This window comes from Lutra lutra, chromosome 16 (genome assembly GCF_902655055.1).
Source record: "Lutra lutra chromosome 16, mLutLut1.2, whole genome shotgun sequence".
NCBI classification, from domain to species: domain Eukaryota; kingdom Metazoa; phylum Chordata; class Mammalia; order Carnivora; family Mustelidae; genus Lutra; species Lutra lutra.
Genome location: NC_062293.1, coordinates 50,940,310 through 50,968,192, shown reverse-complemented (window position 1 = coordinate 50,968,192; position 27,883 = coordinate 50,940,310). Strand labels below are relative to the sequence as shown.

Sequence of the window (27,883 nt, the reverse complement as noted above, 5' to 3'; positions counted from 1 at the left end):
GGGCATCCTTGCCTTATTGCTAATATTAGAGGAAAAGCTTTCAGTTTTTCATGATGGAGTAAAATGTTAGCTATGAGTCCCATATATGGCTTTTATTATGTTGAAGTAATTTCCTTTTGTTCCTAGTGTGTTGAGAGTTTTAAATAACGAAAGAGTGTTGAATTTTCTGAAATGCTTTTTCTGCATCTGTCAGGTTGATATGGTATATCACTATAATTGATTTTCATGTGTTGGACTGTCCACTTGGTCATGGTATGTGATGCTTTTAATGTTCTGTTGAATTCTGTTTGCTCATATTTTGTTGAGGATTTATATATATATACATGCATATATATATATATGTGTATATATATATATATGTATATATATATATGTTCATCAGGGATATTGTTCCATAGTTCTTTTTTTTTTTAATTTTTTATTAACATATAATGTATTATTAGCTCCAGGGGTACAGGTCTGTGAATTGCCAGGTTTACACACTTCATAGCACATACCTTCCCCAATGTCCATAACCCTACCACCCTCTCCCTACCTCCCTCCCCCGACAACCCTCAGTTTGTTTGTTCTATAGTTTTCTTATAGTGTCTTTGTCTGGCTTTGGTATTAGGGTATTGCTGGCCTCATTAAATGAGTTTGAAAGTATTCATCTTTAATTTTTTTGGAAAGAGTTTGAGGATTATTGTTCATTCTTTTTTAAGTATGGTAGAATTCACCAGTGAAGCCATCTGTTCCTGGGCTTTTCTTTGTGAGAAGGGTTTTTTTTTTTTTTTTTTAAAGATTTTATTTATTTATTTGACAGAGAGAAATCACAAGTAGGCAGAGAGGCAGGCAGAGAGAGAGGAGGAAGCAGGCTCCCTGCTGAGCAGAAAGCCCAATGTGGGGCTCGAACCCAGGACCTGGGATCATGACCTGAGCCGAAGGCAGCGGCTTAACCCACTGAGCCACCCAGGCGCCCCAGAAGGGTTTTTGATTACTGAATTAGTCTCCTTACAAATTGTTGATATGTTCAGTTTCTCTCTTTCTTGGTGATTCAGTCTTAGTAGGTTGTATGTTTCTAGGAATTTATTTCTTCTAAGTTGTTGGCATATATCTAATTTGTTGGCACATTATTGTTCATAAGTGTCTTGTGATACTTTTAGTTCTGGGGCATCAGTTGTAATATCTCCGTTTATTTTTTATTTGAATTGTCTCTCTTTTTATTTTAGTCTAGCTAAAAGTTGGTCAATTTTGTTGATCTTAAAAAAACCAACCTTTTCATTGATTTTTCCATTGTTTTTCTATTCTGTATTTTATTTATTTCTTCTCTAATTTTTATTCCTTCCTTTTAACATTGTGCTTAATTTTTTATTTCTAGTTTCTTACATAAAGATAGGTTCTTTGAAATCTACTTTCTTAATGTAAGCATTTATAGCTATAAATGTCCCCTTGATCCTGGTTTTACTGCATCCAATAAAATTTTGGTATTTTGTGTTTTCATTTGTCTCAAGATATTTTTTAAATTTCCATTTCGATTTCTTTTTCAACTCATTGGTTGTTCAAGAGTATAATTGTTTAATTTCCACATATTTCTGAATTTTCCAGTTTTCCTTTTGCTTTTGATTTCTGGGTTTATTCCATTGTGGTTGGGAAAGATACTTGGTTGGATTTCTGTCTTCTTAAATTTAAGACCTGTTTTGTGACCAAATGTGTGATCTGTCTTAGAGAGTGATCTGAATGTGTATTCTATTCTGCTGTTGTAGATGGAACGTGCTCTATCTTACCTGTCTTTTAGGTCCATTTGGTCTGTGGTGTTTGAGTCCTCTTTCCTTCCAAATTTTCTGTCTGAATGTTCTATATTGATTATTGAAAATGGGGTACTGAAATCATTGTATTGTTATTTGTTTCCTCCTTCGCTTCTGTCAGTGGTTTCTTTATATAATTAGATGCTCTGATGTTGGGTACATATATATTTATAATTGTTATAGCGTCTTGGTGGATTGACCCTTTTATCATTGTCTCTTGTGACAGTTTTTGACTTAAAGTTTGTTTTGTCTAATACAAGGTTAGTTCCTTTGCCCTGCTCTCTTTTGGTTACTATTTACATGAAATATCTTTTTCCATTCCTTCACTTTCTGCCTGTGTGTAACCTTAAATCTAAATTGGGTCTCTTGTAGACAGCATATAGTGGGATCTTGATTACTTTAAAAAAAAAATTCAGCTTCTCTATGTCTTTTGGGGAATTTAATCCATTTACATTTAAAGTAATTATTGATAGGGTAGGATTTACTGTTGCCATCTTGTTCATCGTTTTTCTGAGTGGCTTTTAGGTCTTTTTCTTTACTTTCTTGCTGCCTTCCTTTGTATTCCCTTGTTTTTATGTAGTGATATGCTTTCATTTCTTTCTCATTCTTTTGCATGTCTCCTGTAGGTATTTTCATTGTGGTCACCATGGGACTTATATAAAAGATCTTATAGCAGTCTGCATTAAGCTGATAACAACGGCAGTCACATACAAAAACTATGTTTTTGCTTCTCCCTTCCCCCTCCTTCACTCCAGCTCTTTCTTAGCTAAAACAGATCATTTTAGTTTTTAGCACATAAGGTTTTTTTTTTCTGTAAAAATAGTGATAATCTATTTTTTTTTAAGATTTTATTTATTTATTCAACAGACAGAGATTACAAGTAGGCAGAGAGTCAGGCAGAGAGAGGAGGGAAGCAGGCTCCCTGTTGAGCAGAGAGCCTGATGCGGGGCTCGATCACAGGACCCTGAGATCATGACCTGAGCTGAAGGCAGAGGCTTTAACCCACTGAGCCACCCAGGCGCCCCGAGTAATAATCTGTTCTTAAAAAAAAAAAAAAAAGAAATCTGTTCTCTTAACCCAGAGGTTCTCAAAGTATAAGAACCCACCCATAGAGGGTCCCTAGAAATTTTTTCAACAGGGTCCGTTTAGTCAAAACTGTTTCCATGATAATTCGGAGATGATATTTGTCTTTTTCACGGTGTCGACATTTGTAATGATGGGGTAAGGACAGCTGTGGGAAAACCTGCTGGCACTGGGCCAAATTGTAGTAATAGTCATTTTGTGCTGCTACATACTTTCAGTAAAACTAAGTGCCAGTTTTACTTAAAGACATCTTTGGAGAAGTAGATAATTTTGTTAAATCAAAACCCTTGGGTACATGGTTTTTTTAAAAATACATAAGTTTTATTTTTAATTTTTTTATTTAAAGTCCAATTAGTGGGGCACCTGGGTGGCTCAGTCGATTAAGCATCTGTCTTCGGCTGGGGTCATGATCTCAGGGTCCTGGGATTGAGACCCATGTTGGGCTCTCTGCTCAACAGGGATCATGCTTCTCCCTCTCCCTACCATTCCTCCTGCTTGTAGTCTCTGTCTCTCTGTCAAATAAATGAATAAAATCTTTAAAAAATAATAATAAAAATAAAGTTCAGTTAGTTAACATACAATGTAATATTATTTTCAGATGTACATATAGTGACCAACACTTCCATACAACATCCAGTGCCCATCATAGCAGGGGTATGTGGTTTTTTAATGTGTGATGACATGAGAAGCGTGCAGAACATTTTTGCATACTCGGGTATGCTACTTGTTTTAAGGAAAAGTACATGTATATTTGACTGCTTTTGTAAGCTCAAGCAGCTGCTTTTTTTTTTTTTTTTTTTTAAGATTTTATTTATTAGAGAGAGAGTGAACAGAAGGGATAGGGAGAGAGAATCTAAAGCAGATTCCATGTGGAGTGCAGAGTCCCACACCGGGTTTGATCTCACGACTCTGAGATCATGATCTGAGCTGAAACCCAAGAGTCAAACCCTCAGCTGGCTGAGCCGCCCAGGCACTCCTCAGTTAGCTGCTTTTTTGATGGAATACCATTTTTACTCCAAAGAAAGACTGTGGTTACACAGACTTAGGTATTTTTCCAGACGTTTTCTTGGAAATGAATGAAATGAGCTTGTCATTTCAAGTGTTCGTTGATAGTATTTTTTGCAGACAGTATTTGTTGTCCTCCGTAAAATGTAAGCCTTTTCAAGTGAAAATTAGAATTTTGGGAAACTTGTATTCACCACCCTGTGCTTTGGCAGCTTTAAGGTGTTCGATAGGGTGATATTAATGATGTGATACACTGTATGATGCAGTGTATCCATGTTTCAGAGGTCTGCGTAAGTCAGTGAACCAATATTTTCAGAAATATTCAAAAGTATGTGATGTCATAAAATCAAGAGTAAAAAGATCCACTTACCATGGGAAATAGACCATTGGGTTTTAATATAACAGACAGGTTTACTGATCTAGTTTGCACTTCCACATTCTAACTAACCTTTAAGAAACTACCACTGGTCATGTTTTGATGTAGTATCAAAGAAGAATATCTTCACAGTGATTTCAGAAAGCTGTTAAAATACTCCTTTTCCCATCTCTGCATGTGTGAGGCAAGATTTTCTTAATATAAAGAGGGGTGCCTAGGTGGCTCAGTTGTTGAGCATCTGCTTTTGGTTCAGGTCATGAGACCAGCATCCTGGGATGGAGCCCCACATCAGTTTCCCTGCTCAGAGGGAAGCCTGCTTCTCCCTCTCCCAGTCCCCCTGCTTGTGTTCCTTCTCTCTGTCAGATAAATAAATAAAATCTTTAAAAATATATACAGATAAAAGAAAACCGTTTCTCCATTCACAAAGCTTCTGATATGTGTGGGTTTTCACACCAAGCATTCTTCTCTCTGTGGGGTCCTACCGTTTAATTCATTCTGGCACTAACTCCCCAGAGGTAGCGCCGACCTCCCAGGTTAAGGACTCGTCCCATAAGATTGCCCCCCATTTCAGGTGCCAGCTGCAAGTCTCAAGTTTTTATCTATACTTCTGGCCAACCAGCTATATAAATCCGGGGTTTCCACAACCTCTCCTCATGTTCAATAATATTTTTATGATAACTCACCGAACCTAGGGAAACACTTACTGGTTTATTTTAAAGTATGTTATAAAGTTATACAAGTGAACCACCAAGTGAAGAGGTGCAGAGGGCAGGGTCAGGAAGGATCCCAAGTGTAGGAGGCCCTGTCTTTGTGGGGTTGGGATGTGCCACCCTTCCAGCAAATGGATGCATTCACCATCCCAGAAGCTCTCTGAACCACTTCATTCAGGGGTTTTGTGGTTCTATACTGTGGGCACGATTGGTTGAATTACTGGCCATTGGTGATTAACTTGATGATCCCTACCTCTTCCATTCTCCCTGGAGGGTGGGGAGTGGGGCTGAAAGTTCTGATTCTGTAATCACATGGTTGGTTTCTCTGGCAACCAGCCCCATTTCTGCAAGTCACCTCAATACCATAAACTTTTCTATGGTTGAAAGGGGCATATTATGAATAACAAAATATTCTTCTCTCACCCCTACCACTCAGGAAATTCCAGGGGTTTTAGAAGCTATCTGCCAGGAACAGGGATGAAGACTCTGTGTGTGTGTGTGTGTGTTTTATTATATCACTGTATCAAAATACACTTCAGCCAACACAAAATAGCACTGCAGATTGAATGCCAAAGCAGATACGAAAACATAGCAGTTTCCTATCAATATAAACAGTGTTGCAAAAATGTTCAGTAATGCCCTCTTCCCACTAATTGTTTTGGAAAATAGTTTTTTTCCATAAAAATACATTTTTGGAAATGTGTTTTGGAAATATATTTTTTGGAAAATAGTTTCTTCTCCATAAAAAATGTATTAACTTAAAAAAGATTTACTAATGTTAATTTTAACTGAGTCAGAAATTTTTCTTTTTTTTTTTTAATTTCTTTTTTTTTCTTCCCAAAGATTTTATTTATTTATTTGACAGAGGAGAGAGCACAAGCAGGGGGAGCAGCAGAGGGAGAGGGAGAAGCAGGCTCCCTGCTAAGCAGAGAGCCCGATGTGGGGCCCGATCCCAGGACCCTGGGACCATGACCTGAGCCAAAGGCAGTGGCTTAACCATCTGAGCCACCCAGGCACCCCAGTTTTTTTAAAATTTCTAATACCTTCATATCTATAGCCAAAACTCCCACTAACGAAAGATCTTTAGGTTCCTCAGTAATTTAGAGTTGCAAAGAAGTCCTGAGACTCAAAAGTTTGAGACTCCTTGTTTTAACCTTCTCAGGTCGTTGAAAGTTAAACAGATGTGATTATGAATGTGAAATCATTTTGTAAAATATTTTAAGTGTAGGTTTATAAATAATTTTTTATTTTTAACAGCTCTTGCTGTTACATTTGCTGTGCAAGTCCTTCAAGTTGAGACTTGGAGAAGAGACCTGGAAAGAAAACATGCAGAAGTAATTGCTGTTGCGGAGCTCATTAGTTTAGATGGGAGTCAGGGGGGAGATTCACATAGAACTCTGTTCCACAAACCAGACAGTGAAAACATAACGTGCTGGAGGCTTGTTTTGCCCTAAATACTTTGCGATACATATTTATATTTGTAATATATGTATATGGATTTGTGTGTGTGTTTGCTTGGTCATACCGCAAATAGGTCTGCTGCTCATGATTCTAGTCCATTACTCGTCCAAGTTGCTCTTTGAATTTTGAAGTTATCCCTTTCTTTCCTTGCAGGTATAGAACAAGATGCAGTGAATACTTTTACCAAATATATATCTCCAGATGCTGCTAAACCAATACCAATTACAGAAGCAATGAGAAATGACATCATAGGTAAGCAGTGCTTGAAGCTATGGCAAAAATAAATAAATAATGCATGGTTTTGGTTATTAACTAAGAGATTTTTTATGAACATGGAATTCAACATATCCTTTCCTAGTCTGTTTTCAGAGCACTTTATATATCCACTGTATCTCACTTTAGATTTTCCTCTCTCATATATTGGACCCAAATTCTTAGACTTTGATTCAAATAACAACAGCAGCAAGGAAGTAATGGTAGCACACATTTATTGAGTACTCACTGTGTCCTAGACAGCATTGTAGGCACTTTTCGTGGATAAACTCTAATCTTCTAAAGAACGTTGTAACGTAAATATAGTTGTTATTTTATAAACGAGGAATCAGAAGCACAAAGAGAGTGAATAATTTGCCCAGAGTAACACAACTCAGACACGGCAGTCAGGATTTGTAGTTTAGCCTACACATTAAGTAGTATGCTATTTGGCAGTGGTTTTCAAACTGTAAATTCAGACCAGTCTCCTCTTAGACCTAGCTTTCTGCCAAAAAAAGGACTAGAATAGAAAAATTGAAGTGCTCAGTAATAAGGGCAAACAAACATCATTCCAGGACATTGTTTTCATATATGTATATGTATACTGTGTCAGGTAAATCTATGTCTCTGTAGGTCCTAGTAAGAAAAAAATTGGGGGCACCTGGGTGGCTACTGGATTAAAACCTCTGCCTTCAGCTCAGGTCATGATCCCAGGGTCCTGGGGTTGAGTCCCCGAATTGGGCTCTCTGCTCAGCAGGGAGCCTGCTTCCTCCTCTCTCTCTCTGCCTGCTTCTCTGCCTTCTTGCCTACTTGTGATCTCTGTCTGTCAAATAAATAAATAAAACCTTAAAAAAAATTGTCAGTTTTTGTTGTGTTGTATCAGAAGGACCTTAGGTGCACCTGTAATCACAGATGACAGTGGTTTGTTTGTTCATTAAATAAATATTATATTCCCATCAAGCCCTAGTACTGAGTTTTAATTTTTATTACAGGGACTTTGTATTTTCGATTTATGAAATGAATCATGCTGTTAACAGATTCTTCCCAGCATGGGGCTCCTGAAGTCTTCACCAGAGATACTTTGCACTCAGTCATCGTTGGAGACAGTAAAACTCTTTCCTGTCTGAGCTGTAGTTCTTAAATTGGCCCACCATACTTCCCAGTGAACAACTGTTGGCTATTTTGGGGCCCGTCAGATGCTGGGCCCATTGTTTTCCTTTTCTTTCTTCCACACAGATGCTTCTAGCATGTAGGTCTTGTGGGTAGTGGTTGTTTGTCCCCGTTTGCTTGTATTTTGGGTTTTCACCCAGTTTTGTTGCAAATGTTGTCATTGGATTTTGGCTTTTCTATGTAATTCCTCTATTTTTATGTGGGAATTTGTGGCTACCATCTTCCAGACTTCTCTAGACCAACAATTCCTGTATAATAATACAACTAGGGTGTCCTGACTGATGAGAATTTGACTGTTTGGGGAATTGGTTGGCTAGTGATTCCTTTGGGCACTCATTTCTACCAGCAAATAACTAAACTATCTGGGGTAGGGGAAAAAAGGGGGGATTTTGAGCCAAATACATTACATTAAAAAATGAAATAACAGGGATGCCTGGGTGGCTCATTCGGTTAAGCGTCCACCTTCAGCTCAGGTCATGATCCCAAAGTCCTGTGATCGAGTCCCACGTCAGGTGCCCTGCTCAGCGGAGAGCCTGCTTCTCCCTCTGTCTGCTGCTCCCCATGCTTGTGCTCCCTTTCTCTCTCTCTCTCTCTCTTTCTCTCTCTCTGGCAAATAAGTAAAATCTAAAAAAAAAAAAAAAACCCAAAAACCCCACAAATACCACCTCAGTTCTTTTTTTTCCTTTTCTTAAACTGTATCTAATTAATGATACAGTACCATGAGGGGGGAAATAATCTTTGGAAGTATAAGTTGATAATATTTAGTGATTAAGGGATCTGAGAAAGTTAAAATGTTAATTACCTGTATGTTTTCAGACCAGTCATTTTTCCTCTTTGAGCCCCATTCTTCTTAATCCTACCCCATGTTCTCCTCTTTTGGTTGGAATATTCTAATACAGCTGTACTTCAAATACGTTATAGTTGGAAGAAGTCTGCACTTGCACTGTTACTGTGTACCCCACCTGCCTAGTTTTGCTGTAAATGTTATTCATGGGTTTCTGGTGTTGCTGTCTAATTACTTCCTTTTTATATGGGGATTCAGAATAACCCAGAAACTATGCTTCCACTGCCTCCTTCATCTTCTGCAAATCCTTGAAGTAGAATTTAAAAAATATTTTGAAGGTACAGCTGATAGAATTTGCTGATGGTTTGAAAATGAGCAGGGTGAGAAGGAAAAAGGAGTCAAGCATGACTTCAGTTCTTTGAAAAACCTGAATAACTGGGAGAGTGAAGTTGCCATTTATAAAATGAAGAAGATTATAGGGGTAATAGCTTAAGGGAAAAATCAGGAGTTTGGGTTTGTAGGTGCCCAAATGGTGAAAGTCACATACGCAGTTGGATATCTGTTCAAGGAATTGATGAGAGAGGCAGGCCTGGGTTGGCGATGTGTTTGGAAGTCATCAGGATATAGATGGGTTTAGAGCCGTGGATAACATTATCCTCAGAGTGAGTACGGTGAACAGACAAGAGGGCCAAGGACTGTGTCTTGGGGCAGGCCTAAAATTCACAAGTCTGGTGGGTGAGGGAGAACCAGCAAAGGAGACACAGAAGGAGCAGCCCGTAAAGTCAGCTCTGTATCTGCTATGTTTCAGAAGAGTAGTTCTTAATGGAAGCCAAGTGAAAAAGTGTTTCTGGGAGTCAGGGAGTAATCAGAGTGTGTTAAATCCTGCTGAGATTTTAAGTAAGGAATGGAATGGACTTGCCAGCCTTGTGGACAGCTGGTCCATCAGTTACCTTAATTTCAGTGGACCACTGGAGACAGAAACTTCGCCAGAGGAGGCGGAGTGAGGACAGCAGGTATGAGCAACTCCTAAGAGGCATTTTGCTATTAAGATGAGCTGGAAGAGGATGTTAAGTCAAGGGACAGTGGTTTTTTTTGTTTTGTTTCTTTGTGGCGATGTGTTATAAGGATATGAGATATAGCACACAAACAAGTATGAATGTATAGCACACAGACTCTAGCTGGTGAGTATGAGGCAGCAACAAAGGAAAAATTGATGCAGGAGACAGAGGACAACTGCTGTAAGAAAGAAGTCTTGAGGAGGCAAAAGAGGATGGGGCCCGGTGCTCAAAGGCAGAGTGCATGGTAGAGGTCCAGGTAGATGTGGGAGCGATGGAAATAATTTTCTCATTGCTTCTATTTTTTTTTTTTTATAAACATATATTTTTATCCCCAGGGGTACAGGTCTGCGAATCGCCAGGTTTACACACTTCACAGCACTCACCATAGCACATACCCTCCCCAATATCCATAACCCCACCCCCCTCTCCCAACCCCCTCCCCCCATCAACCCTCAGTTTGTTTTGTGAGATTAAGAGTCACTTATGGTTTGTCTCCCTCCCAATCCCATCTTGTTTCATTTACTCTTCTCCTACCCCCTCAACCCCCCATGTTGCATCTCCTCTCCCTCATATCAGGGAGATCATATGATAGTTGTCTTTCTCCGATTGACTTATTTCGCTAAGCATGATACCCTCTAGTTCCATCCACGTCGTCTCAAATGGCAAGATTTCATTTCTTTTGATGGCTGCATAGTATTCCATTGGGTATATATACCACATCTTCTTTATCCATTCGTCTGTAGATGGACATCTAGGTTCTTTCCATAGTTTGGCTATTGTAGACATTGCTGCTATAAACATTCGGGTGCATGTGCCCCTTCGGATCACTATGTTTGTATCTTTAGGGTAAATACCCAGCAGTGCAATTGCTGGGTCATAGGGTAGTTCTATTTTCAACATTTTGAGGAACCTCCATGCTGTTTTCCAGAGTGGTTGCACCAGCTTTCATTCCCACCAACAGTGTAGGAGGGTTCCCCTTTCTCCACATCCTCGCCAGCATCTGTCATTTCCTGACTTGTTAATTTTAGCCATTCTGACTGGTGTGAGGTGATATCTCATGGTGGTTTTGATTTGTATATCCCTGATGCCGAGTGATATGGAGCACTTTTTCATGTGTCTGTTGGCCATCTGGATGTCTTCTTTGCAGAAATGTCTGTTCATGTCCTCTGCCCATTTCTTGATTGGATTATTTGTTCTTTGGGTGTTGAGTTTGCTAAGTTCTTTATAGATTTTGGACACTAGCCCTTTATCTGATATGTCATTTGCAAATATCTTCTCCCATTCTGTCAGTTGTCTTTTGGTTTTTTTAACTGTTTCCTTTGCTGTGCAAAAGCTTTTGATCTTGATAAAATCCCAAAAGTTCATTTTTGCCTTTGCTTCCCTTGCCTTTGGTGATGTTCCTAGGAAGATGTTGCTGCGGCTGACGTCGAAGAGGTTGCTGCCTGTGTTCTCCTCGAGGATTTTGATGGATTCCTTTCTCACGTTGAGATCCTTCATCCATTTTGAGTCTATTTTCGTGTGTGGTGTAAGGAAATGATCCAATTTCATTTTTCTGCATGTGGCTGTCCAATTTTCCCAACACCATTTATTGAAGAGGCTGTCTTTTTTCCAGTGGACATTCTTTCCTGCTTTGTCGAAGATGAGTTGACCATAGAGTTGAGGGTCTATTTCTGGGCTCTCTATTCTGTTCCATTGATCTGTGTGTCTGTTTTTGTGCCAGTACCATGCTGTCTTGAGGATGACAGCTTTGTAATAGAGCTTGAAGTCCGGAATTGTGATGCCACCAATTTTGGCTTTCTTTTTCAATATTCCTTTGGCTATTCGAGGTCTTTTCTGGTTCCATATGAATTTTAGGATTATTTGTTCTGTTTCTTTGAAAAAAATGGATGGTACTTTGATAGGAATTGCATTAAATGTGTAGATTGCTTTAGGTAGCATAGACATTTTCACAATATTTATTCTTCCAATCCAGGAGCATGGAACATTTTTCCATTTCTTTGTGTCTTCCTCCATTTCTTTCATGAGTACTTTATAGTTTTCTGTGTATAGATTCTTAGTCTCTTTGGTTAGGTTTATTCCTAGGTATCTTATAGTTTTGGGTGCAATTGTAAATGGGATGGACTCCTTAATTTCTCTTTCTTCTGTCTTGTTGTTGGTGTAGAGAAATGCAACTGATTTCTGTGCATTGATTTTATATCCTGACACTTTACTGAATTCTTGTACAAGTTCAAGCAGTTTTGGAGTGGAGTCTTTTGGGTTTTCCACATATAGTATCATATCATCTGCGAAGAGTGATAGTTTGACTTCTTCTTTGCCGATTTGGATGCCTTTAATTTCCTTTTGTTGTCTGATTGCTGAGGCTAGGACTTCTAGTACTATGTTGAATAGCAGTGGTGATAACGGACATCCCTGTCGTGTTCCTGACCTTAGCGGAAAAGCTTTCAGTTTTTCTCCATTGAGAATGATATTTGCGGTGGGTTTTTCATAGATGGCTTTGATAATATTGAGGTATGTGCCGTCTGTCCCTACACTTTGAAGAGTTTTGATCAGGAAGGGATGCTGTACTTTGTCAAATGCTTTTTCAGCATCTATGGAGAGTATCATATGGTTCTTGTTCTTTCTTTTATTAATGTGTTGTATCACATTGATTGATTTGCGGATGTTGAACCAACCTTGCAGCCCTGGAATAAATCCCACTTGGTCGTGGTGAATAATCCTTTTAATGTACTGTTGAATCCTATTGGCTAGTATTTTGGCGAGAATTTTTGCATCTGTGTTCATCAAGGATATTGGTCTGTAGTTCTCTTTTTTGCTGGGATCCTTGTCTGGTTTTGGGATCAAGGTGATGCTGGCCTCATAAAATGAGTTTGGAAGTTTTCCTTCTATTTCTATTTTTTTGGAACAGTTTCAGGAGAATAGGGATTAGTTCTTCTTTAAATGTTTGGTAGAATTCCCCCGGGAAGCCGTCTGGCCCTGGGCTTTTGTTTGTTTGGAGATTTTAGATGACTGTTTCAATCTCCTTACTGGTTATGGGTCTGTTCAGGCTTTCTATTTCTTCCTGGTTCAGTTGTGGTAGTTTATATGTCTCTAAGAATGCATCCATTTCTTCCAGACTGTCAAATTTGTTGGCGTAGAGTTGCTCATAGTATGTTCTTATAATTGTCTGTATTTCTTTGGTGTTCATTGTGATCTTTCCTCTTTCATTCATGATTTTATTTATTTGGGTCCTCTCTCTTTTCTTTTTGATAAGTCCGGCCAGGGGTTTATCAATCTTATTAATTCTTTCAAAGAACCAGCTCCTAGTTTCGTTGATTTGTTCTATCGTTTTTTTGGTTTCTATTTCATTGATTTCTGCTCTGATCTTTATGATTTCTCTTCTCCTGCCGGGTTTAGGGTTTCTTTCTTGTTCTTTCTCCAGCTCCTTTAGGTGTAGGGTTAGGTTGTGTACCTGAGACCTTTCTTGTTTCTTGAGAAAGGCTTGTACCGCTATATATTTTCCTCTCAGGACTGCCTTTGTTGTGTCCCACAGATTCTGAACCGTTGTGTTTTCATTATCATTTGTTTCCATAAATTTTTTCAATTCTTCTTTAATTTCCTGGTTGACCCATTCATTCTTTAGAAGGATGCTGTTTAGTCTCCATGTATTTGGGTTCTTTCCAAATTTCCTCTTGTGATTGAGTTCTAGCTTCAGAGCATTGTGGTCAGAAAATATGCAGGGAATGATCCCAATCTTTTGATACCGGTTGAGACTTGATTTAGGACCAAGAATGTGATCTATTCACATTGAGAATGTTCCATGTGCACTAGAGAAGAATGTGTATTCTGTTGCTTTGGGATGAAATGTTCTGAATATATCTGTGATGTCCATCTGGTCCAGTGTGTCATTTAAGGCCTTGATTTCCTTGTTGATCTTTTGCTTGGATGATCTGTCCATTTCAGTGAGGGGAGTGTTAAAATTATTGTATTATTGTATTCTTGTCGATGTGTTTCTTTGATTTTGTTATTAATTGGCTTATATAATTGGCTGCTCCCACGTTAGGGGCATAGATATTTAAAATTGTTAGATCTTCTTGTTGGACAGTTCCTTTGAGTATGATATAGTGTCCTTCCTCATCTCTTATTATAGTCTTTGGCTTAAAATCTAATTGATCTGATATAAGGATTGCCACTCCTGCTTTCTTCTGATGTCCATTAGCATGGTAAATTCTTTTCCACCCCCTCACTTTAAACCTGGAGGTGTCTTCGGGTTTAAGATGAGTTTCTTGTAGGCAACATATAGATGGGTTTTGTTTTTTTATCCATTCTGATACCCTGTGTCTTTTGATTGGGGCATTTAGCCCATTAACATTCAGGGTAAGTATTGAGAGATATGAATTTAGTGCCATTGTATTGCCTGTAAGGTGACTGTTATTGTATATTGTCTCTGTTTCTTTCTGATCTACTACTTTTAGGGTCTCTCTTTGCTTAGAGGACCCTTTTCAATATTTCCTGTAGAGCTGGTTTGGTATTTGCAAATTCTTTCAGTTTTTGTTTGTCCTGGAAGCTTTTAATCTCTCCTTCTATTTTCAATGATAGCCTAGCTGGATATAGTATTCTTGGCTGCATGTTTTTCTCATTTAGTACTCTGAATATATCATGCCAGCTCTTTCTGGCCTGCCAGGTCTCTGTGGATAAGTCTGCTGCCAATCTAATATTTTTACCATCGTACGTTACAGACTTCTTTTCCCGGGCTGCTTTCAGGATCTTTTCTTTGTCACTAAGACTTGTCAATTTTACTATTAGGTGACGGGGTGTGGACCTATTCTTATTGATTTTGAGGGGGGTTCTCTGAACCTCCTGGATTTTGATGCTTGTTCCCTTTGCCATATTGGGGAAATTCTCTCCAATAATTCTCTCCAACATACCTTCTGCTCCCCTCTCTGTTTCCTCTTCTTCTGGAATCCCAATTATTCTAATGTTGTTTCGTCTTATGGTGTCACTTATCTCTCGAATTCTCCCCTCGTGGTCCAGTAGCTGTTTGTCCCTCTTTTGCTCAGCTTCTTTATTCTCTGTCATTTGGTCTTCTATATCACTAATTCTTTCTTCTGCCTCATTTATCCTAGCAATGAGAGCCTCCATTTTTGATTGCACCTCATTAATAGCTTTTTTGATTTCAACTTGGTTCTATTTTAGTTCCTTTATTTCTCCAGAAAGGGCTTTTATATCTTCCGAGAGGGTTGCTTTAATATCTTCCATGCCTTTTTCAAGCCCAGCTAGAACCTTGAGAATCGTCATTCTGAACTCTATATCTGACATATTACTAATGTCTGTATTGATTAGGTCCCTAGCCTTTGGTACTGCTTCTTGTTCTTTTTTTTGTTGTGAATTTTTCCGCCTTGTCATTTTCTCCAGATAAGAGTATATGAAGGAGCAAGTAAAATACTAAAAGGGTGGCAACAACCCCAGGAAAATTTGCTTTAGCCAAATCAGAAGAGATCCCAAATTGTGAGGGGGGAGAAAGGGGATAAAAAGGGGTTCAGAAAGAAAAAAGAAAAAAAAAAAAGCTATTCAAAAAAGAAAGCCGATAAAGAAAAAATATAAAAAGAGGAAAAAATATATATATATTAGATAAACTATTTAAAAAACGTTAAAAAAAGAAAACGGTAAAAGTTAAAAAAATTTAGCAGAAGAGAAAAAGATAAAAAAATTGAAAAAGAAAAAAAAATTAAATTAACTGCAAGGCTAAAAAATCATGGGGAGAAAGCCATGAGTTCCGTGCTTTGCTTTCTTCTCCTCTGGAATTCTTCCAGTCTCCTTGGTATTGAAACTGCAGTCCTTGGTAGGTGAACTTGGTCCTGGCTGGGTTTCCCGTTGATCTTCTGGGGGAGGGGCCTGTTGTAGTGATTCTCAAGCGTCTTTGCCCCAGGTGGAGTTGCACCGCCCTTACACAGGGCCGGGCTGAGTAATCTGCTCGGGTTTGCTGGGTTTGCTTTCGGGAGCTTTTGTTCCCTGAGCACTTTCCGTAGAGTTCCGGAGGACGGGAGTGAAGATGGCGGCCTCCCGGTCTCCGGCCAGGAGGAGCCGAGAGCCCGGGGCCCCACTCCTCAGTGCGCCCTCAGAGAACAGCGCCCAATGTCTCCCGTCACCCTGGCCTCCGGCCGCGCTCCGAGCTGACCGAGTCTGCGACCGGTTCAAGGCAGCCCCGAGCTGAGAGTCACTCCTCGGCTCTGTCTCTGTAGCCGGCTTCCCCGTTCTAATACCGGTAAGCTCTGCGACACTCAGACATCCCCGATCCTTCTGCGACCCTGCGGGACCTGAGGCCGCGCTGACCCCGCCCGGGCTTCACCCCAGTTAAGCCTCTGGAGTGATGTCCCTCAGTGGAACAGGCTTTTAAAAGTCCCGATTTTGTACTCCGTTGCTCCGCCGCTCGCTGGGAGCCGGCCTATCTTCCCGTCGCTTTGGATTCACTTCTCCGCCAGTCCTACCTTGCAGAAAGTGGTTGATTTTCTGTTTCTGGAATTGCTGTTCTTCTTCTCTTCAATCTCCCGTTGGATTTGTAGGTGTTTGCAATCTTTAGATAAGCTATTTAGCTGATCTCCCGCTACCTGAAGTAGTCTCAGCTGCTACTTCTCCGCCATCTTGACTCCTCCCCGCTTCTATTTTCTTATTGAAGCAGGAAGCAAAGTCATCAGCAGAGAGAGTAAAAGAGCTGTTAAGGTGTTCCAAGAGAGGAGAAACTGGGTTGTGTGTTATCTGGCAGAGTATGAGAGTAAATGGACCCGGAAACTATAGTACGATCCTTGGGTTTCATTCAGGTCTCACTGAGGTCGTGAACTTTAGGTGAAACCAGCCATCGTAGGTGAATGGTTTTTTCCAGCCATATTTAATAGCTGGCTAACCAGCTTACTGATGTGCTGTGGTTTACTTAGGTAATTTCTAATTTTAGCGCATTTCGTGTTTCTACCAAACAACATTCTGATAAACTTTTTTACAGATCAAACTTTTTTTTTTTTTTTTTTTTACAAATTCATAACTCTTTTAAGTTGCCATCTTAGAATAGCTGATTGAAAGGGCATGTTTATTTTTAAAGCTTATGCTATAAACTCCCACAATGCTTTCCAGAAAAGGATATACCAGTATATTCTCACTAACACTAGTTAGAGTCCGTTTTCCCATGTCCTTGCCCAAGCAAGGCAGTGCAGTGTTAAACAATTAAACTTGTGCATTGTTACAACAATTTTGTGCCAGTTTACTAGACAAACAGTAGGGTGCCTCCTTATTCTAACTTGTGGTTATATTTATTTGACTGCTAGTGAGCATGTGTATTTTTTCATATTGGCCATTTTATGTTTATTCTTTTTTTTTTTTAAGTTTATTTAATTTTTTTTTAGTAATCTCTACACCCAGCCAGCATGGAGCTTAAACTCACAACCCTGAGTGAGCATCCCCTCCAGACTGAGCCAGCCAGGCACCCCTTTTGCGAACTATTTCTTAATATCCTTTCCTCATTTTTCTTTGGGGACATTTTTTACTAGTTTGTAGGAGCTCTTGATATATGAATGATAATAATCTGTCATATACAGGGTAAACTGTCATTGGTGCTGCACATTTCCCCCTGCCCTGCAGTTTGCCTTTAAAAAAAAAAAAAAAAAGATTTTATTTATTTTGACAGAGATCACAAGTAGGCAGAGAGGCAGGCAGAGAGAGAGAGGGGGAAGTAGGCTCCCCGCTGAGCAGAGAGCCCAACACGGGGCTCGATCCCAGGACCCTGAGATCATGACCCGAGCCGAAGGCAGAGGCTCAACCCTCCAAGCCACCCAGGCACTCCCCAGTTTGCCTTTTTAATTTTGTTTTATGGGTGTGTTTATGCATAGAAATTAATTTTATGCTATTGAATTTTTTGATTTCTGCCTTTATATCTATGGTTAGAAAGACTTTTCCTACCTCAAGATTATATGTCCACCTGTATTTTTCTTAGCTCTATTTAAAACTTTCTGATTTGTATGCCTCTCCAGTTATTTTCCTACTCTGATCCACAGAGGTGTATGGTTTGGATTTAGTAGAAATGTATTTACCATTTCTTTTACAGCAAAGATTTGTGGAGAAGATGGACAGGTGGATCCCAACTGTTTCATTTTGGCACAGTCCATAGTCTTTAGTGCAATGGAGCAAGAGTAAGTTAATTTCGTACTTTCACATTTTGGGTTTTGGGATTTGGGTTCACTCAACTACGAAGGATCAATTTTTGAGGACTTAAGTATTTTGAATGTTTACAGGATCTTATAGGCATATCTAAGACTACCTTGGTTTGTGGTGTCTTTTAAATATAAATTATGTGAACTCTTAAAAATAAAACACATGTTTGTTTTTAATGTTAGTATTTCCTAAGTTAAAAGAATTTTTTAAAATTCTGAAGTCATTTGGGGGTGATTATTAGAATAGTGTGACTATTAGAATTTATTTAAGCTATGCACATGTTCAGTTATATATCCTAATTTGTTAGCGCACGTTTTAAGCTTAATGGTTGCTCTATTACTAAATCCACATAGATTGGTTGAAACTGCCTCCAAAGTTTTTTTTTTTTTTTTTTTAAGATGAATTACTTTTGCATGCCCGCAAGGAAAAAAATGTACATATTGATTCATTTAGTATTTATGAAAAGGGTGCTCTTTGCAAGGCATAGTTAGATATAGTACCTGCTTTGAAGGAAGTTACAGCCTATTAAGAGAAGTAGGGTATGTTCTTTGGTTACATGTAATATGAGGTAGTTTGTGTCACATACCAGAGGAAAGCTACAAAGTTTCTAAGAGAGATTACTTCCAGGTCTAGGAACCAGGAACGACACCATGGGAGGAGAGGTAGTGTTGACCTAGGCTTTTAAGATATACTAGGCATCGAATGGAAAGAGTATATTTTTCCCAGTTAAGCTCTTTCCTTGATCGTTCCCTCAAATTTTCCCTTTTTGTCCACGTGCAGGCACTTTAGTGAGTTTCTGCGAAGTCACCATTTCTGTAAATACCAGATTGAAGTGCTGACCAGTGGGACTGTTTACCTGGCTGACATTCTCTTCTGTGAGTCAGCCCTCTTTTATTTCTCTGAGGTAAAGTCTGCATTTCCTTTCACACTCTGTTAGAACATTCTAGCCTCTAAACTAGAAATGCTGGGGTCCCCTTTATTGAAAATAACATGGAAGAGCCAAATCATTTCCAAAAAGATCACTGGAATGAAATAATTTTATTATGTTAAGTTGTACACCTAAAGGCAAGAGTACTTTAACAGCATATCGGTCAGGTTAAAGAGAACATGAAAACTCAGTGTAAAATAACTCTAATTTTGAAAACTTAATTAAACTTCTTATAAGATAATGCCTATTTTTAATTATCTGGAGCCATTTTAAAACCATAGACTTGATACTTGATTCCAGGGCACACATATTTGTGGACCAGACTTCAGAAGAGAGAAAGAAAAGGAGTAAATTTTTTCCTACTATCACCACTTTTATTTTAGCCACCTGATAGGATTTCTCAAGCAATGAGTAGATTAATCTCTTTGAGGCATATTTGTTAGATTTCAGCAAATGAAATTCTTTCGTTGCAAAAGCAAATGACTATTAAGTAGAGAGGAGAGGATTTTCCAGGCTCACGAAACATTAATGTAGATATACACTTGCACTCGGCCTCTCCCAAGAACAGAGCTTTTGGTTGATTTGCTTTCTCACTCCCTCTGTTTCCCGTAAGTTTAAGGCCCCATTTGTTCAGGTTGCGGTGGCTGCATGGAGGGATGGAAGTGATTGGGTTTAAAAGACTTGGTCTGCTTAGTTTACTTTTTGTATGTTAGCCACTGAGGGACCACGGATCATCTTTACTGTGATTCTTACTCCAGTTCACTTAAGTTTGTACCCAGCAATGTGGTGGGGTTCTTGTTAGTTGTTTGGTTTTTTCCCCCCCTGTGAGAATGATCTTCAACTTTTCAGTCTCAAGAGGGACTGTGAGTTGCTTACTGGCATGAACTGAACAAATACCTCTGTTTCTGTTTTTTTGTTTGTTTTTTTGTATATGTCTACATTTTTAATGGTTGGGGTTATGGATTAGAGATGGTTAGAGAAATCTGTTGATAGTCTTGTGTTCTTTTGTATTTTTCCTTCCTAGTACATGGAAAAAGAGGATGCAGTGAATATCTTACAGTTCTGGTTGGCAGCAGATAACTTCCAGTCGCAACTTGCTGCCAAAAAGGGCCAGTATGATGGACAGGAGGCACAGAACGATGCCATGATTTTATATGACAAGTGAGTTTTATTGATGTATTCAGCATCTGGCAAATATTGAGTATTTTTTATGTATATCAGAAGTAAAGACAAATCCAGTTTTTGCTGTCAAGGAGCTCACAGGGAATAGCATAAAAGCATCTTTTCCTATGGAACATTTTAGGATTCTTAGGAAAAAATATTTCTGCTAGGGGAATGGGTGGTTTGTGTGTGGCAAGAAGGATGATGGTGGTGGAGTTAGGGAGGTTTCACAGAAGAAAGATTTGAATTGGAACCTGAATAATGAATTGAATTTTGCTAGCCAGAGAAGGCGGGAAAGAACATTCTAGACAGAGGCATTGGCAAAAGCAAAGTCAGAGAAACTTAGGGTGTGGCACTTTCAGGAAACTTGAGTTTGGGTAAGTAGGGAATGTAAGAGGAAGATGAAACTAAAGGGAATGTATTGTAAAGGGTATTAGATATCTATCTACAGGTGTGTCATATTTCTGGTGAAGATCTGCGCAGCCAAGTTATTACTCACTGAATAAGAGTTTTTCATTGGTCTTCATTGAAAATGAGAGGATGGCAAAATCTTGCAGTGAACAGAACTGATAACATCTGGTCAGTCGAGTGATAAGCCTGTGGTCAGCTGTGTCACCCTTTTTTTTAAAAATTAATTTATTTATTTTTAAATATTTTATTTATTTATTTGACAGAGATCACAAGTAGGCAGAGAGGCAGGCAGAGAGAGAGAGAGAGAGAGGAGGAAGCAGGCTCCCTGCTGAGCAGAGAGCCCGATGTGGGGCTCTATCCCAGGACCCTGGGATCATGACCTGAGCCGAAGGCAGAGGCTTTAATCCACTGAGCCACCCAGGCGCCCCACCCTTTTTTTTTTTTTTTTTTTTTTTAAGATTTTATTTATTTCTTTAGCAGAGACACAGCAAGAAAGGGAACACAAGCAGGGGTAGTGGGAAAGGGAGAAGCAGTCTTCCCGCTGAGCAGGGAGCCTGATGCGGGGCTCGATCCCAGGTCCTTGGGATCAGGGCCTGAGCTGAAGGCAGATGCTTAACGACTGAGCCACCCAGGCGTCCCCAGCTGTGTCAGTCTTTTAATTTTCATTTAATTGTTCTTAATTCTGTAAAGAAAAGGAATGTGCTATTTGTATCCACAAGCAACCGCTGAGAGGATAACTTGACAGTAGAGGAAAACCACGGGATGTCAGGGTTGCAAGAGAGCTGAGCGCATCTAGGTCAGTGGTTCCTGAGCACTGCTCTGCAGGTCCGTGCTGGGCTGTCTGCATAAGAACCAGCTGGAAGCTTGTTAAAAATAGATTTCCAGCCCTCCGCTATTCTGATTCAGCACGTTTGAGGCATGACCCAGGAATCATTATTTTTAGAAGATACCCCAAATGATGCTGATGGGTAGCCAGATTCAGGATCTAGTCTAGTTTTCCCATTTTGCAGACAAGAAAATGAAGACTCTTTTTTCTCAAAGTCACAGGGCAGGTTAGTGGCAGAACTTGAGTTGGATTGCAATTCTTCATGTTTTCCCAGTGTTTGTTTTAGTATAATACATTTGTGGGAAATATTACATAAGAAACATTGCTAATATGGATTTGGAAATAGCAAGTGTTTTCTTTTAGAAATTTGGTCTGGGGTACCCCAAAATTCAAATCATGGAGGAATATTTGCCAGCTTATTTTTGCAAGTTGGGAGACTATTTGTTAAGAAAAGGCTAATAACAAAAAATATTTTTTTAAATTTTATTTTAATGCTAAAACAGAAGAGTGGCACTAGTACTAAGGTCCTGGCTGGAGTTCAGTAGCCACCCAGAGCAGAGACCCTGTTTGCCCACTGGATCCCATTTTCACATTGGGAGCCATTTTTAAATGAAGATTGCTGTATGGCATCCCACTGGCACTGTCACTTTGTCAAGTTCATTGTGTCAAATTTGACTTCACCAGTCCCAGTTCTTGAGGTTTTTAAAAGATTATTTATTTTTTTATTTGAGAGGGAGAGTGCAAGCAAGCATATGAGGTGGGGAAGGAGCAGACAGTGAGGGAAAGAATTGAGAATCTCAAGCAGATTCCCTGCTGAGTGTGGAGCCCGACAGTAGGCTCCATCCTATGACCCTGAGATCATGACCTGAACCGAAATCAAGAGTTGGACACTCAGCCGACTGAACCACCCAGGCCCCCATGCCTGTTTGGTTTTGTATCTTATGTATGTATCATCACAATCCTACCTGATCAGTCTTTCTGTGTTTGTATCATAGACAAGATTTGGAAGTCCCTAGAATGCTTGGAAGAGAACATGCATATATTTTTTGCTTTTAATCCTTTCTTTGGTGTCTACCTTGTAATCCACTTACCAAAACAGTAATTTTGCATTATATCTTGTGAAGTTAGAAATCTTTGAGGTATCATTGATTACTCCTTTTCCCTTCTACACCCACTCCTCATCAAGTCCTGTCATTCTATCCAAATACGTGAAATCCATCTACTTGACCCTCAGCACTATTGTAGTTTGAATTCCTGCATGTTTGACCTGTGCCTTGTAGCTACAGTGGTGTTTTCTCATTGTGTCTGATGCAGAGATCTTTTCTGCTCCCTTTCCAGAGGGAAGAACTGTGTCTTACCCTCTTTTAAGTCCATTTCTGTCCCCCGGGTGTTGAACAGAGAATAGGGGCCCATTAAATATGTGTGATTGGTTTCTTTGTCTCTTTGTAGCCTGACCCTCAGCGATCTTAAAACAAGAACTAAGGAAATGGAAGGACAGAGAAAGGTAGCAAGTTGACCCAGATACCTTTGGGGCTGTGGGAATAAAGGTTGCAGCACAGCTTCTAGAAGCCAGCTCTCAAGTCCTAGGTCCACAGGCTGAATCAAGTAGCCTCATAAAAGAGTAGGTGCCAAAAGTTGCTTATCCTGGCTAGGCAATTTGGTTTGACTTTGGCTGTCTTTATACCATAGGTACTTCTCCCTCCAGGCCACACATCCTCTTGGATTTGATGATGTTGTACGATTAGAAATTGAATCCAATATCTGCAGGGAAGGTGGGCCACTCCCTAACTGTTTCACAACTCCATTACGTCAGGCCTGGACAACCATGGAGAAGGTAACCAAGAACTTCAAAGTTTTTAAAAACTTTTTAAAGACAAAGTTTTTAAAAACCAGTAAAGTTTTTACTGGTGAAACCCAGAAAACATAACACGGGAAAAAACCAAGTGTAACAAAACTGGAAAATTGAGGCAGTGGAGCATAGTGGTTAAGAGCAGAGGCCTTGAGTCTGACTTTATATGTATTACTTTAGCCTTGATAGGCTGAGTGACCTCAGGCTGTTACTGAAATTCTTTAATTCCGGTTTCCGTTATCCTCTAAAATGGAGATAATGTGGATACTTACCCAGAAGTTATTTTAAGGAGGAAAATGAGGTAAGATGTATAAAGTTCTTCTTACTAGCATTACATCCAACACATATAAGCATTAAAATATGTTAGTGGCTATTATTGCCTTTATTATTGAATTTTCAAAAATAATTAGATAGCAATATTAGGCAAATTTGCTTAAAATGATCCAAACATTTTACCAGTATCTATCAATGAGGTTTGAACACTAGCTTCATATATTGTAACTCGTGGGGTATCACTAATAGCTTAATAATAAGGTATTAGAATTTGTGAATGATTTCTTTTTCTAATGAACTAGAGCATATTTTTACCAGGAATTGCACAGAGCCCAGGATAAGCCCATGAAGTTATGTTGCTTATATATGTCATGTGTATCTAGGTGGAAAAGGATTAAGTAAGCACTGTTGAATAATACATGTAAAAACTGAATTTCAGAAACGTGGAAGAGTTACATATAAAAATCAAATCATTGAAAAACTCATGGTAAACTGAATAGAGTATCAGCTATTGCCCAGAGATGAAAATTCTTTCATGATTAAAATTAAAATCTTTCTGATCGTAAAGGAAAAGTTCCAAATCTGTATCATATAAAGAATGTGAACTTTCTTAATAAAAGAAAATTAAAATACAGAGAAAAACAATGTGAAAATATTTCTTATAAAATGTGCATATGTAAAGAACTTACACTAATTTTAAGAATACTGTCAAATAGATAAATGAGAAAAAGACGTGGATGATTTTTTCATCAGTACTTTGAGAATTTTTGTGTTAGGTATCGGCATTTCAGTGATAAACAGAAGAAACGTGGCTTCCGCTCTCCTGGACCTCTGTCTATAATGAACCACACATTAAACACAGACAACTTACAATCATGTGCTAACTGCTCTGAAGGAAAAGTTGGTAGTGGGAAATGCCAGTAATAAACATGGAAACTTATTCAGCATCATTAATAATTTTTATTTTTTTTAATGTGTTATGTTAGTCACCATAAAATACATCGTTAGTTTTTGATGCAGTGTTCCAAGATTCATTGTTTATGCACCACACCCAGTGCTCTATGTGATACGTGCCCTCCATAATACCCACCACCAGGCTCACCCATCCCCCACCCATAATTTTTAAATGTAAATAAAAATATCCATATTATCATTATGCACTTATTAACAGTGATTTGGAAAAACATATCTGGTGTTGGAAAGCCTGTGTCAAAACAGAGACCTTGATATATTGCCAGTGATAGAAATTGACAGCATCCTTCTGAAGAGTAAATTGACCATATATATCAAAGCTAAAACAGGGCGTCTGGGTGGCTCAGTTGGCTAAGCAACTGCCTTGGGCTCAGGTCATGATACAGTAGTCTTGGGATCGAGCCCCACATCAGGCTCCCTGATCAGCAGGGAGTCTGCTTCTCCCCGACCCCTCTCCTCTCATGCAATCTCTCTCATTCTCTTTCTCTCTCTCTCAAATAAATAAATAAAATCTTTAAAAAAAAAAAAAAGCTAAAACACTCACACTGTTTAACTCCATAATCACATGCCTGATAATTTATCTTAAGGAAATTAGTTTAGAAGTAAAAAATAATAATAATAATAATAATATATACATAAAGACTTTATAACCGGAAAAATCTCATTTCAGATTAGATCCTCTCCCTGCATGTTTTCTGGTACTAAGAAGTCTAAATATCAAGTCTATGTAATAGTTTTATGGCAAGCTTTTGGGTGGGGGGACACCTATAAATTGTACTCATAATTTTAGTTACAACATAAACTGTACACGAAGGGGTAATACTTGGAGCGTAACAAGGAAAGGCAAAGCCCTGTGTGCTAGCTGGTGGAATTGTGCATAAAACTTTGTTTTCAAATAAAGTTATAATTGTATTTGATTCCATCTTTAAAATGATGCTTGTCCTCTCTTCCAGGTCTTTTTGCCTGGCTTTTTGTCCAGCAATCTTTATTATAAGTATTTGAATGATCTCATCCATTCGGTCCGAGGAGATGAATTTCCGGGAGGAAATGTTTCCCTGACTGCCCACGGCTCTGTGGGCCCTCCTGATGACTCTCACCCCGGTGGTCCGGATAGCTCGGCTTCTCAGGTACTCATCAGTTAGCCTCTGGTGATCGAAAGAGAGGTGTATGGATCCTTTCCTTCAAATACCAGTAGCAGATACAGTTTGGAAGTTTTTGTTGTAGAAGAAACAAAGTAGAAAATAAAATTAGCCTACTTACTATATGTCTTAATAAACATGTCATAGTGATTAACAGTGTATTATATTGGAAGGTACTGTGTTGTTTCAGGCCGTTACTCTGCCTGACACTCCAGCTGTGGCTCTTTCAGTAATCAGACAACAGGACATACGTTTATAGCCTCTGAAGAGCTCTTTTTGGAATTATTTGGGAAATTATAGTGACTACATTTGAGATGCTTTTTCTTTTAAGATTTACTTATTTATTTGAGAGAGACAGTGCGTGTGAGCATGAGTGGAAGGGAGAGGGAGAGGAGGAGAGAGAACCCCAAGGAGACTCCACACTGAATGGAGTAGACTTGATCTTCCTGAGATCAGACCTGAGCTGAAACCAAGAGTTGGACGTAACCAACTGCCACCCAGGAACCCCTAGAATAATTCTTCACAGTTCTTAATATTGTATTTCACTGAAGAGTTTCTGGTTTCATTTTGAACTGTAGTGCCGTTGTACATTTCCTTAATCTTCTTTGGTTTTTGGAGTGCTTTCCTATATCAAACCTTATCTGATTCTCCCCCAAATTGGATGAAATGGGTTGTTGCCAAGAGAAGAGATCTAGGAAGATATTACGAAGTTAACTGATTGTATTAAAATCACACAGTAAGTGTAGAGCCAGAACATATTCCCTGTCTAGTGTTCTTCAGCATAACGTAGCATAATTATTTTCTCATCACATTGTTGACACATACATAACACTTCAGATTTTTTGACACAGGGCCTTGGATAAATTTTCTTAGTTTCTGTGACAGTACTATTTATCACCATCAACAAGGCTCTCCTTAGTATGTTTTCTTCCTATTTAGCTTATGTAGCTGGTGACCTGCCGAATGTGGTTGCCATTTTGCTTTTTGAGATAGGCTAGAATGTTTAGTTGTTACTTCGCACTTAAAAGGTCTAGCTGCTGACCTTAAAATGTATTCTTACATTTTTGGTTGAAGTATAATATATATACAGAAAACTCCGTATATCATAACTATATGTAGCTTGAAGAATTTTCATAAACAGACTTGATCTGTGTATCTAGCATCCAGATCAGGAAACATGACATTATCAGTATGTCATAAACCCTCTTGTGCCCTCTTCTAGTCACCGTCCTCCCTGCTAGAATAGCTACTATCCTGATTTTTGATGGCATTGGTTAGTTTTACCTATTTAGTTACGTAATTGAAATCAGTTTGTATATACTCTTTTTTCACTAGCTTTATTGAGATATAATTCATATACCATACAGTTCACCCATTTATGTTGTATCATTTAGTGATTTTAGTATATTCATAGAGTTGCTCAACTGTCACCAAAGCCAGTTTAAAGTTTTTCATCTGAGAAACCCTGTGTCCTTTAACTAATACCATCCATATCCTCCAATTCTTCCAACCCTAGGCTACTGCTAATCTACTTTCTATCTCTATAGATTTGCCTATTCTGGACATTTCATATAATTGGAACCATATGATGTTTGGTCTTTTGTGACAGCCTTCTCTCATTTAGTGTGCGGTTTTCAAGGTTCAGCCATGTTTAGCATGTATCAGCACTTTATTCCTTTTTTTATTTGTTTTGTTGTTGGTGGTAGTGGTTTAAAAAAAGTCATTTACTAGAGAGAGAGAGAGAGCATGAGCTAAGGGGAGGGGCAGAGGGAGAAGCAGACTCCCCGCTGAGCAGGGAGCCTGACACTGGGTCCGGTCCCAGACCCTGACATCATGACCTGAGCCAGAATCAAGAGTCCAGCGCTCAACTGATTGAACCACCCAGGCACCCCAGAACTCTATTCCTTTTATGGCCAAATAATACTCTGTTGTACACACAGACCACATCTTGTTTATACATCAATTGATGGACATTTGGATTGTTTCTGTCGTTTGATTATTACGAATAATGCTGCTGTACAAGTTTTTGTGTGGATATAGGTTTTCATTTCTCATATATATATATATATATATATATATATATAGGAGTAGAATTCTTAGCTGAAATGACAAGTGTTTAACTCTGTCCTAATTACCTTTGCTTGGGTAACAAGTTTTGAAATCAGGAAGGAAGTAAGTCTTCCCACTTAGTTCTTCTTTTTCAAGATTGTTTTGACTATTCGAGGTCCCTTGAGTTTTCAAATGCATTTAAGGATCAGCTTGTCAACTTGTCAACTTCTATGAAGACTCCAGCCAGGATTCGGATGGGGAAGTGCATCAGTTCCCTTCAATCAGTTTGGGATGAATTGCTGTCTTTTTTTTTTTTTTTTTAAGATTTTATTTATTTGTCAGAGAGAGGGAGAGAGAGCAAGCACAGGCAGACAGAATGGCAGGCAGAGGCAGAGGGAGAAGCAGGCTCCCGCTGAG

At 39.0% G+C, this 27,883-nt stretch overlaps 1 protein-coding gene across 9 annotated transcripts in view; it reads left to right on the top strand.

Moving 5' to 3' along the window:
* Positions 1-27,883, top strand: part of AKAP10 (A-kinase anchoring protein 10) — an 87,798-nt gene that overhangs the window by 36,877 nt on the left and 23,038 nt on the right. For 7 of the 9 annotated variants that reach the window (XM_047706822.1, XM_047706816.1, XM_047706813.1 and 4 more), the window contains 6 exons: positions 6,573-6,671; positions 17,752-17,836; positions 18,639-18,762; positions 19,811-19,947; positions 22,874-23,018; positions 25,232-25,405. In XM_047706822.1, the coding sequence (XP_047562778.1) occupies positions 6,573-6,671; positions 17,752-17,836; positions 18,639-18,762; positions 19,811-19,947; positions 22,874-23,018; positions 25,232-25,405 (764 nt within the window). The remainder of the gene's footprint in view (positions 1-6,572; positions 6,672-17,751; positions 17,837-18,638; positions 18,763-19,810; positions 19,948-22,873; positions 23,019-25,231; positions 25,406-27,883) is intronic. The other 2 variants (XM_047706818.1, XM_047706820.1) reach the window with 2 other exon arrangements.